The 12,253-nt window shown below is 47.2% G+C and overlaps 1 protein-coding gene across 2 annotated transcripts in view; it reads left to right on the top strand.

Annotated features, from left to right (window-relative positions):
• Positions 1-12,253, top strand: part of CLIC5 (chloride intracellular channel 5) — a 170,282-nt gene that overhangs the window by 116,429 nt on the left and 41,600 nt on the right. For both annotated transcript variants that reach the window (XM_005223375.5, NM_174276.3), the window contains 2 exon segments: positions 1,758-1,867; positions 5,923-6,048. In XM_005223375.5, the coding sequence (XP_005223432.1) occupies positions 1,758-1,867; positions 5,923-6,048 (236 nt within the window).

Raw genomic sequence — 12,253 nt, 5'->3', positions numbered from 1 at the left:
CTTTCCTCCAGGGATCCTCCTTGTGAGTGGAGCCTGGTCCTGATGAGGCCACAGTTGCCAGGGTAGCCAGGGACAAACTAGAGTGAGTGGGTGGGACTTCCCTGGCGGTCAAGAAGTTAAGACTGAGCTTCCACTGCAGGAGGTACAGGTTCGATCCCTGGTCAGGGAACTAAGATCCCACATGCCTTGAGGCCAATACAAAGAAAGACATCTGCCCCCCTCCCCCAAAAAACACCCTAAAACAACAACAACAAAAACTAGAGCGAATGGGTGATTTCTCCCTCCAAGTACCATTTTGGGGCCAGTAAACCAGGCTCCTTTGTCCATGGACATCTCCAGGCAAGAATACTGGAGTGGGTTGCCATTTCCTTCTCCAGGGGATCGTCTCAACCCAGGGATTGAACCCACGTCTTCTGCATTGCAGGTGGATTTTTTACCATCTGAGCCACCAGGGAAGCCCCAAACAGAGTGAGTAGGTGATTTCTCTCTCCAGGTACCATTTTGGAGCCAATAAACCACTCAGTGGAAATAAATCACACAGAAATCAGTTCTCCAACCTTTTTCTTCCCGTGTTTGCTGAAAATACACTCTATAAAATTCACGTCTCTGCAGCCCACTCAGAGGTAAAAGAGGACTTGCCTTTCAGAGAAAAAAAATTCTGTTTTGAGGAGGGTAGTGAGAAGGGGAAAGCTGGGGAGCAGGAGTGTGCAGGTCCTCAATAATGCTGTCTGCCGTGATTATCTGTGTGTATCTGTCTCATCCCCTGGTCCACACCAAGGAGGGTCCTAAGCGCCTGAGTAAATGCTGTTTTGAAAAACCTGTGTACAGTGCTTTGCACATGATCAATATGTATTCACTGTTCAAAAGAATAATTTAACAAATGAATAGGTTATTGACACAAGGTCAAGTCGTAGAACTAAGTGGGACATTGATTAAAGTCTTCAGCCTGCAGATTAGGTAGAAAGAGGTCAAAATGTGAGGATCCGTACTCATGACATCCTCACGAAGCGAGGACTAAAGGGTAGAGGATAAACGATAGAGGAACATACTTGGGTGAGGTTATTAATATAACCGAAGGAAAGCATTTCAGATGGTTAGAACTGTCCTCAGAATGGACTGGTTTGAGAGATATAAATTGCTGGTGAGTGGAGCTCTTCAAGCATAGACGAGATGATTACTCAGGAGTATAGAAGTTGGTCCAACATTCTTGGTGTCAGATTATATGATGTTAAGGGGTTTCCTGGTGGCTCAGATGGTAAAGAATCTGCCTGCAAAGTGGGAGACCCGGGTTCGATCCCTGGATCGAGAAGATCCTCCAGAGAAAGGAATGGCAACCCACTCCAGTATTCTTGCCTGGAGAATCCCATGGACAGAGCAGCCTGGCAGGCTACAGTCCATGGGGTCTCAAAGAGTCAGACATGACTGAGCAACCAACGCTTGCACAACACTTTTCCTGTGATGTTAAAGGTCTCTTTTTACTCTAAGGTGCTAGGGTTCAATGGTTTCAGAAAATTATGGGTCTGCATAATCACCATGCTGGAAACTCACATTCAGTTCCACAGTTTATTGAGCCCTTACTCTGTGCCAGGCGTCACCGTACATTAGGAAGACAATGACAAATATTAAAAGGCAGCTTTAAAGGAAGGCTGGAGCATGGACTTAGGTCTCCTCAAACTGGCATCTAGCTGTTAGACTCCTATATGCCTTCTTGCTAATGTGCACAAGCCGACTCAGGACTCCCGTGCTTTTCTTTTTAGGCTGGAATCGATGGTGAAAGCATTGGCAACTGTCCCTTCTCTCAGCGTCTCTTTATGATCCTCTGGCTGAAAGGAGTTGTGTTCAATGTCACCACGGTGGATCTGAAAAGGTAAAGGATGGTGCATTCGTGAGCAGTAGATTTCGCTGCAGGAACAGGGGATCATCCATGAAGGAGGGCGAAAACCTTCTCTCGGCTCCTAGCTGCCTCCTGCTCACACCTCTTTGGCCAGACCCCTAGTTAAAAGGGAGGCTGAGAAAACAAGCATCACCCCTGGGACAGAGCAAGTCCCAGTTTGCAAGGAAGAAGGAAGGACTGGGCACTGGGTATCACGACTGAGTGTCTGGCACAGAGATGGGCATGGACATCTGAAAATCCAGGGTGAGCCATTCCCATCATACTATTGCCCTCATCCTGGGGGACCCCAGCCAGACTCCAGGTGTGGGAGGTTGAGTTTCCAAGGAGCTGAAATCCAGACCATTTCTCCCACTATGTTCCCATCTTTAGAAGTCCTTAGTGTGAAAGCTCTGGATTAGAGACTGGGATGGAGTGTTACTAGTGTTCTGCTTCTAAAGTGCAGTTTTAATGACTGTTTGAAATTCCGGCATCGTTCACCATCACGAGCCACATGCTTTCCTTCTTGCTTCTCTCCTCTCTCCTCTGCTTCCCTTTAAATGGGGATTGGCTCAGATGCATTCTCCCGGTGTGCATCTTCCTCCTCGGTGAGCTTAGCACACTCCCTGCCACCTTCATGTCAGTTATTCTGTACCTAGGCCCCTGCTCTCCTCTTGCTGTTTCCACTTACATTTTCTGTTATCACTTTAAAATATCTGTTTTGAAACTTGTACCTTCATTTTCCCTTTGAGTTGAGTCCCCTCCCCCCGAAAACAAAACCCCTGAATTCCTTTGTTCTTTCATTTTTACAGGCACTGAACCATTTCCAGCTTCCTCCTCTTGCTGCCCTCATTGTCCATCAGTAGCCAAGCATCCTCTCTCCGTGCTGTTTCTTACTTCCGAACTCTCTCGTCTGTTCTCAAAGCCCACACTTGGTCCAAGTCCCACCACTGGTAGTTAAGACAGACAGTGTCTTTGTTCTTCAAGCTGGTCTTCATCCATCCAGGTTCTCTCTGTCTGTCTCTCCTCATCTTTTATATTATCATAAGGATAGTCTTCCTAAAACAATCCTTTAGGATATTTTCCCTAAAATAATCCTTTAACCATGTGGAGAGATGGTACCCAATTCCCAGGACCAAGCCCATCTCCTGGGAAGCCTCCCCCTCCCACCCACCACTTTCAGGCACATCTATCCCTCAGCCTCCCCCAGACTCACCCAGCCTCTATGGTCCCTGCTGCCCGGCTCCATCAGTTTGCATCTCACCAGGTTATGATATCTACAGTCCCGATACAATTAGCCTTGCTTTCCCATTTTTTCATTCTTTATGTGATTTTTTTTTCTTCCTTCTATTCAAGGAAACCTAGACACATTTAAATGGCTTGTTTAAGGTGCCCATCTAGAGTTGGAGGGGCTGTCACCAAAAACCCCATCTCCTCGGTTCAGATACCATGCTCTTCAGGACTCATCAGTTATGAAGTTTGTTTTGTCATTCACGTGAGACCTTGAATCCCTCAAGGGCAGGTTGAGATCATGTTTAAGTTTCTTTGTATCCATCACAGCAGCTAATTCCTTCATTCAGGGGCCCAACTAACCTCTGTCAAATGAATGAACACACACATGCAATGCAGACAGTGTCTGCGAGAGCTGACTTTCGTCCAGTTGGGAAGATTGGCTTCCTTTAGTGGAGAAGAGGAGGTCTTTGGAGTATCATTTGTTGAACGTGGACTGGTGTTTGGCTGTGGATCAGCTACCCCAGCATTCCTCAGATCCTTACAAGGCTCTTTCCTTTCTGTTATCACATCTGATCCTGCCAACGCCCTTCAAGTAGGCCAGTCAAGTATCAGGACTCTAGTTTTATAGATAAGGAGACTTTCTTACTGAAAAAAAAAAAAAAAAAATATATATATATATATATATATATATATATATATATGAATTAAGGAACTTTTAAAATGCTTGATACAGTGAAGCTTAGCAATTCCCAGCAAAACTAATTCCGATCCTGGCTCCACCATGAATTGAGTGTCCTTGAACCAGCAGGCTCTTTCCGGAGACGCTTCCTTACGGGTACGATGGGCATAGCAGTGGTGCCTTGTTTCTGTTGTGAGGATCTCGGGAGGCAGGCCATGGACCACTTGCATTCACTCACTGTTGTGCTGACTGGTAGCAAGAACACCACCCGTGTAGGCTCTTCTTAGCATCATCTTGACCTCCAGTCAGGGAAGGAGGACTGATGTATATTAAATGATCCGTAAGTTAGACTTGGCAATAGGTAATTAAGTCCTAACTATATAATTTCATAACTGCTGAAGAGAGTCAACAAAGAGATGGGGCCTGCCCTGACCAGCGTCCCTGGGCAACATGAGCTGGGCTCCAGCAGCTGTAGGCAGTACCTCAGAAGGATGCCAGACTCCAGGGGCCATTGTTCTGCTGAGTCTTAGAAAAAAAAAAATCATCCTTAATAATTTCACCAGGGCTTCCCTGGTGGCTCAGATGGTAAAGAATCTGCCTGCAATGCAGGAGACCCAGGTTCGATCCCTGGGTTGGGAAGGTCCCCTGAAGGAGGAAATGGCAACCCACTCCAGTATTCTTGCCTACAGAATCCCCATGGACCGAGGAGCCTGGCGGGCTACAGTCCATGAAGTCGCAAAGAGTCAGACATAACTGAGCAACTAACACTCTCATAATTTCCAGATCTTTAAGCCACAGAGAAGTCATTGCTGAAATATAAAACCAGTATGTATTTTTCCCACCCTGCTGGGAACCCAAGCATCATTGCCTTGTGTGTGTGTGTGTGTGTGTGTGTGTGTGTGTATGCAGGCTCAGTCATGTCTGACTCTTTGTGATCCCCCTAGACTGTAGCCCTCCAGGCTCCTCTATCCATGAGATTTCCCAGGCAAGAGTTCTGGAGTGGGTTGCCATTTCCTACTCCAGGGGATCTTCCCAACTCAGGGATTGAACCAACATCTCTTGAGTATCCTACATTGGCAGGTGGATTCTTTACCACTGAGCCACCTGGGAAGCCCATCACTGCCTTAGGTGAGCTCATATGAGCCACAAGGGAAGCCCTTAAAACACAGGAAGAGAAGGTAAAGAATGGCCTTCCATTGTCTGAAAGGAGGAACACATATAAAGTAAACACAGGGACTAAGGAAATTAAATTTTACAAGTGCTTTCAGTGTCAATTGTCTGAGGAGTTCCAAGTGCCCCAGAAGGCAGCTGGAGAGTGTGTGAGTTTGGGCACGGACGCGGGAGGGACCCCTTAATTGAAATTCCTGTCTTCCCCTCCCAGGCTGATTACGCCAGGAATGTGTTTCATTGCAGACTCCTCTTCCCCCTTGTTTACTCTCTTGGTTCCTCTCTCTACTGTTTCCACCCACGCCTGCCTCCCACAAGGAGTATGCATTCTCAGAGAGAGGGTTTGGGGTGACTCTGATGTCCCAGCCCTGCCCCGGGAAGCTTCTGCCATGATGTCTCCTCCTCCCTCTGTGCTCTGCGCAGTCTCCTCCCTCTGCAGGTCCTCCATCCGTCTGCTGGCCCTTCTTCTCCCTCTTTGCTCCATCCCGCTCCCGCCTTCTGACTTGAATAAGGACCCATGTCAAACATGTCACTTCCTTCCTCCTGTGCATACCTTGAAGAATACAGGAGATCATTCTTAGTGGAAAAGCATGCCTGAATTCGTGAATATTCAAAGTTCAGGATTCTGCCTAATAGATTTTTGTTAAGGGAATAAGTGAAGGACCTTTTGAAAGCAAACCCCAACTTCTGCCCTGGGTATTGGACTCTTGGCTCTAGCTTAGATAGTCACCTGTGATCAGGCTCTGCTTTTTTCACAGGCCATCTTGTCTTGCTCCTATTACTGAATTCCACTGGCCAGATTTCCTATATCACACCACATTCATCCAGAACTTCCACCCTTCTGTGCCCTATGTCCCATTCCAAGTCTGTTTTTGCTAACAGGCATATAATGAATGATCCATCCCGGGTCTCCGTGTCCATGAAGCGCCCTGGTGTAAGCTACCTCCTGAACCTTGCTCTCTCCTCTCCACAGAAAGCCAGCTGACCTGCACAACCTTGCCCCTGGCACTCATCCACCCTTCCTGACGTTCAACGGGGATGTGAAGACAGACGTCAATAAGATCGAGGAGTTCCTGGAGGAGACTTTGACCCCTGAAAAGTAATGCACTGCTTCTTTCTGGAGCTAATGACGGGGAGGGTACTTCTCTAGACCCTGGGAGTAGATTTCCAAAAACACTCAGAGCTCAGGACCCTCTTTGCAAAGAGAGAGTCTTGTATGGCCCTCCTCACCCCCAAAGGGCTGCCTGTCTCCAGCCTGCTCCACAAAGCCCAGCCCCCAAGAGCTGATGCCCCCTAAACACGTCCTCTCTCCCGGCCCCTCTGCTTGAGTGGGGGCAGAGGCTCCTTCATGGCAGAACAAGAGCTGAAAGAAGTGAAAAGTCAGCCAGGAGACAGGTAATCCCATGACTTAAAACCACACCGACGTATGAATAAGATCCATAAATCTGACCCCGTCTGGTCAGAACCCATAATTAAATATGAAAAAAAAAAAATGAACTGAAAGCAGTTTGACTTCTGGAAATGAGGTCAGGAAGGGGAAAGACCAGAGCGTTGTGGGTTCTTGTTCTGTAGATAAGTTGCTCCTAACAGGAAAGAGGAGAGAAGAGCCCTGAAATCCTAAAAGCTGCTGGAAACAAGATGTGTGTGCATTGTACCTAGACTGAAATCAGAGATTCAAACAATCAGCTTTAGAAAAATTAGAGCAATAATATTATTAATACATACAGAGGAAGACGTGCAGAAACTTAATCCTGCAGGCTTGTCCCTGAAAAGCTTTAAGCGAAGTTGTTGTGGAGTCCATTTTCAGGTTCTTTTGGGATGGGGGAATATAGGGAGAGCAGAGGATGGAAGCTCGTAGAAATCAACTAGGAGGAGCCAGTTGGTGGCATTCCAGGTAAGACAGAGTAGAGAGCTGGGCTCAGGCAGTGACAGTGAAATGGGAGCAGAGGGGCAGGAAGGATTTTAGAACATACTTAGTAGGTGGAATTCTGGCCTGGAGAACTCCATGGACTGTACAGTCCATGGGGTCACACAGAGTTGGACATGATTGAGCGACTTTCGTTTTAGTAGGTGAAATAAGTGGACTGACAAGAAAGATGACCATCTTGCATTGATTTTAAAATGTTACTTTTTACAGATATAGCCCTCACTTGAAACTGAAACATTCTCTCAGTCGTGTCCCACTCTTTGTGACCCCATGGACTGTAGCCCGCCAGACTCCTCGGTCCATGGGATTCTCCAGGCAAGAACACTGGAGTGGGTAGCCATGCCCTCCTCCAGGGGATTTTCCAGACCCAGGGAGCGGACCTGGGTCTCCTGCACTGTGGTCAGATTCTTTACCATCTGAGCCACCAGGGAAGCCTGTATCATACTATTCCAGGTGGGACTAGAACCAGCAACCCCTGGCTCAGAAGGCCAGTGCCTTATCCATGAGGCCACTGGGGCTGCTATAGCCCTCACTTGCTGTGCCCTAGAAGGTAGGGCTGTCAGTATCCTAATTTTACAGCTGGAGAAGCTGAGGCTTGGAGAGGTTAAGTTACATGCCCAAGGTCACGCATCTATGAAATCACAGTTTAGTTTTAACTCCTCATTGTGATCTCATTAAGCCTCGACCATTTGCACATCCTTCCTAAAAGTGTTTTCTTTGTCATCCACATTGAGGGTCTCCACTAGTGGATCAGATGGTAAAGAATCTGCCGGCAATGCAGGAGACCTGGGTTCAGTCCCTGGGTCAGGAAGATCCCCTGGAGAAGGAAATGGCAACCTACTCAGTATTCTTGCCTGGAGAATCCCATGGACAGAGGAGCCTGGCGGGCTATAGTCCATGATATCACAAAAAGTTGGACATGACTGAGTGGCTTAACACTTTCAACCATTGTGATCTAATTAAGCCTCAACCATTTGTACATTCGTCCTGAAAGTGTATTCTTGGTTATCCCTGTTAGGACAGTTTATTTCCATACTGAGCATGGAAAGCTGCCTCAAATCCAAATGTCTTGAAAAAGAAATGGATTGATGAAATCAGCCCGTCAGCCCCACCTGGAACACTCAGCTTAGCCACACACGTCTCTGAATGGGACACCAGCCAGCCGCTGTGCTGAAAGGACCCGCAGAGGGCTCAGGCTCCATCTTCCATCCCTTGGGACTTAACCTCATGGCTGGCGCTGGTTTGAAATGCAACAACAGAAAATAAATGCTGTTTTCGATAACTACATAGAGTTTTGACTTTGCCCGGGAGACCCAGAGGGGAATGTCCACCATGAAGTTAGCATTTTCCCTTCTAGAAGTAACACCTGCTCGTAGGAGTGCCTGCTTCTGTCAAGGCCAGTAGAGAATGGGGAATTAGAATAGTTCGGAGGATGGATAGCCAGCCCAGTGGAAGGAAGTGTGCGCGGCTGGGCTGAGTCTGGAGGGCGAGGTCCACTCCTGGCTCTGCCAGTCATGCCCTGTGACCCCTCTCTCTCAGTGTCCATTCTCTCCCCTGGGAAAGGATGACCCTCACGCCCATCTTATCCAGGCTCCCTCACCCCCATCCAGCAATGCCTTTGGGGGGCTCTCCCGTCTACATCCCCAACAGGACCAAGGGGCCCATGAGACCCGCCGAGAATCATATGCCCGTGTGTACAGGCAGATTCTTCCAGAGGAGGGCCATCATCAGATTCATCACCATATCATCAGCTACTGGAAATTTTCCATGGTCCAAATCAGGCTAAGCAGGGCAGGACATAGACGCTGCCTCCTCCCCTCCCTCTCCACCTGTCCTGAGCTCTGCTTCCTCTGGTCCAGGTGCCCCTGGACTGCAGTGTGTGGAGGAGCTTTTTACTAAGTCCATTCCTGACATATCAGAGACCCTATAATCCACCAAGCCCAGGCAGCAGAACCTCAAAACTGTTAAAATGCACAACTCCAGAAGGCTACCAAGGTGGGGTCTTAGGGATGAGACCATCAACCATTGCGGAGCCCTCCGGAGTGTCCCTTAGGTGCCTTTGAGTGGGTCAGACTGGGGCAGGTGCCTTAATTACCTCCCAGAAATGTCAGCAAGCCAGTTGTTCAGCCTCACAAGGAGAGAGCCTCACAAGGCTGTTGGGCCTGCAGCAAGTCACCCGCCTCGGCTGCCTTCCCACCGCCTCTAACTGGGAGGTCGACTGGGCGGCCCGTGTCCCAAGGCCCCGGAGGAGGGAAGGCTGGCCTTCTGGTTCTCTGGGGGGCAGCAAACACCCCTTTTCTGTTCCGCAAACGCCGGTCGGCATGTGTTTCTCATCACACCACTGTTTGTTAAAGCTGCCAGAGAGCCAAGAACTTGTGGGAGCCTTTTTCCCCTTAGTTTTATGTTTTAAAGGAAAAAAAAAAAAACACATACAAACACTCCAACAATCTTTTTAAAAGATTACATTTGGCCCTACAAAGCATTTGGTGTCAAAATGAGGAATCCAGGAGGTCTCAAGTAGTTTCTAAATGAGACTCGCTTCCACCCCCCTGGTTAGACTGGCCCAGTTAATGCTCCACAGGGAAGCCCCGGGATTATAGTTGATGTGCTGGCCTTTGCCATTCATCCTGGTGGAATGGCCCGAGTTAACGGGATCCTTAAGGGAGAGTCAGGACGCCAGACTCCGGCCACCCTTCTACCCAGAGCTTGTTGTATGACCCTGGGCAAGCCTCGCCCCCTCTCAGACCTTCCCCATTCCTTTATCTCTGAAGATGCCTTTCAGCAGAAGTTCTGTGATTTCGTGAGTTTTTCAAAGCACTTTCCCGGACCTAGTTGTTGTTTGAAATAAACAGAGATAAAAATTCAGGAGCGTGAACTAGTGGGCTAGTTACATGTCTTGTCATTTAGTCAGTCAGCTGTCACGCAAGTTTTAACAGGGCTCAGAGCCAAAGTGGAACACACTTGGAGTTCATTCTTTTAAGACATGTCTACGGATATTTCACAGTAGTAATAATCACGAAGGTTCTTGTTGGTTCTCTGGGATGTGGAGCAGCAGCCTCAGTACCAAGGGTGGGATGGCATAGTGGTTGAAAGTACAGTTCGTTCCCTACATATGAATGAGTTGCTTTCTGAGAGTGCTGTGCACAAGTCCAGTTTGTTCTTAAGTCGGACAGAGTTAGCCTAGGAATGAAACTGACACAACTGGCAATATAGTACTGTACTGTAGAAGGTCTGTAATGCTTTATACACAAAGAATGCATAAAAAACAAATACAAAATAGTAAAACATCTTTATTCTTACAATACAGGACCTTGAAAAGTGCAGTAGTACGATACAACAGCTGGCCCTTGCTAGCAGGACCAGCTATACCACTGCTGGTGTAGCTTTTATGCTTACTTCCAGACATTCTGGGCTTTAAATACAGATACTCTCCTCTGTACACTGCTGTAGAGTAAAGTGCACAAAAGCACAGCCACTTATAGAGGGTGCATGCACATGACCATTTGTGCCAGACACGTGAACTGATTTCAGTTCAGTTCAGTCACTCAGTTGTGTCCGACTCTTTGTGACCCCATGGACTGCAGCACGCCAGGCCTCCCTGTCCATCATCAACTCTTGGAGTTCACTCAAACTCATGTCCATTGAGTCGGTGATGCCATCCAGCCATCTCATCCTCTGTTGTCCCCTTTTCCTCCTGCCTTCAATCTTTCCCAGCATCAGGGTCCTTTCAAATGAGTCAGCGCTTTGCATCAGGTGGCCAAAGTATTGGATTTTCAGCTTCAACATCAGTCCTTCCAATGAACACTCAGGATTGATCTCCTTTAAGGATGGACTGGTTGGATCTCTCTTGCAGTCCAAAGGACTCTCAATTTTCCAACACCACAGTTCAAAAGCATCAGTTCTTTGGTGCTCAGCTTTCTTTATAGTCCAACTCTCACATCCATACATGACCACTGGAAAAACCATAGCCTTGACTAGATGGACCTTTGTTGGCAAAGTAATGTCTTTGCTTTTCAATATGCTGGCTAAGTTGGCCATAACTTTCCTTCCAAGGAGTAAGCGTCTTTTAATTTCATGGCTGTGAACTAACTTACATGATTGGATATGTGAACACAGTTTTGCATCTTTGAAAGTTTGCAACTGGCAGGTTCGTATGTAGGGGGCTTACCGTATGGACTTTGAAGTTAGGGAGAGAGGGGACATCCTTCCACTTTTCAGCTCATTAGGAAATGCGAGGTCAACACTCAGGCTGCCAGGAGAGGCCCTGGAATCAGCAGAGGTCACCCCATGAGGATGAGATGACTGTCTCCTCTTTTTCTCCAGTGTATCCCCAATGCCAGGGACAGGGCCTACCCCCTGGCCTGACTGCATGTTGGTTTAGTTACATGCTGTTCTTTTGTTCGGGGGCGTGGTGGCCTATGGTGAGTCAGTGAGACGTCCGTTGGAACTCTTAGCCAATCAGAGCATTTCCATCTGCAATCATATCTTTTCTTTTGCCACTATTTATAAAAAAAAATTGTTTTGATGAGTGGCCAACTGTTTCGCTTCCCAGAATGAAGCTTAAGTGTGTATCTAAAATGCATGCATTGGAAATAAGAGATCTTAGAAACAGAGTGGAGAGAAATTTCCATGAGTGAGGTTGCCCAACCTTTCTGGAAAAAATACTGAAGTGGGCTGCCATTTCCTTCTCCATGGAATTCTTCCTGACCCAGGGATTGAACCTGAGTCTCCTGCATTGGCAGGTGGATTCTGTACCAGCTGAGGCACCAGGGGAGCCAAAAGCAGCCATTGACAACATATACATAAATGGGTGTGGCTGTGTTTTATTTGTGAATGCTGAAATTTGAATTTCTTATTATTTTCACACATCACAAAATAATATCCTTCTTTTGATTTTTCAAAAGGATATAAACTATTTTTAGCTCCTGGGAGCCACATAAACAAATGTTGGGCTGGATTTGGCCCACCGGCCATAAATGGCTCACCCCTGAGTTAAAGAAATTGCCCATCTCTTTGACTGTCACCAGATCACATCACAATCTTATTTCAAAGATGTTTCTATAGATAAAGCACTATTTGTTAGCCTTTTAGAGAAACAAAAGGTACCCTGGAACCCACTTATCTGCATATTTAAGATACAGTGTAAATATTGAGCTAAAATAAAAGCACTTAACATCCTGAACAGTAGTTGCCCCAAGTCTAGTTACCAAAATCTGTGAGGTTAATATTTGAAGACACATTTCCTACCAGGACAATCTTCAAGGGGGACATTATGCTATAAAGTCACATCTCAATGACTCATACTGTTTAGAACACAGGCTAGAACTAGCATAGTCTCCCTGGACACGTGGTCCTCTGTCACCCAACCTGGGTTTGG

This window comes from Bos taurus, chromosome 23, assembly GCF_002263795.3.
Source record: "Bos taurus isolate L1 Dominette 01449 registration number 42190680 breed Hereford chromosome 23, ARS-UCD2.0, whole genome shotgun sequence".
Classification (NCBI taxonomy): domain Eukaryota; kingdom Metazoa; phylum Chordata; class Mammalia; order Artiodactyla; family Bovidae; genus Bos; species Bos taurus.
This window is presented reverse-complemented; position numbering and strand designations above follow the sequence as displayed.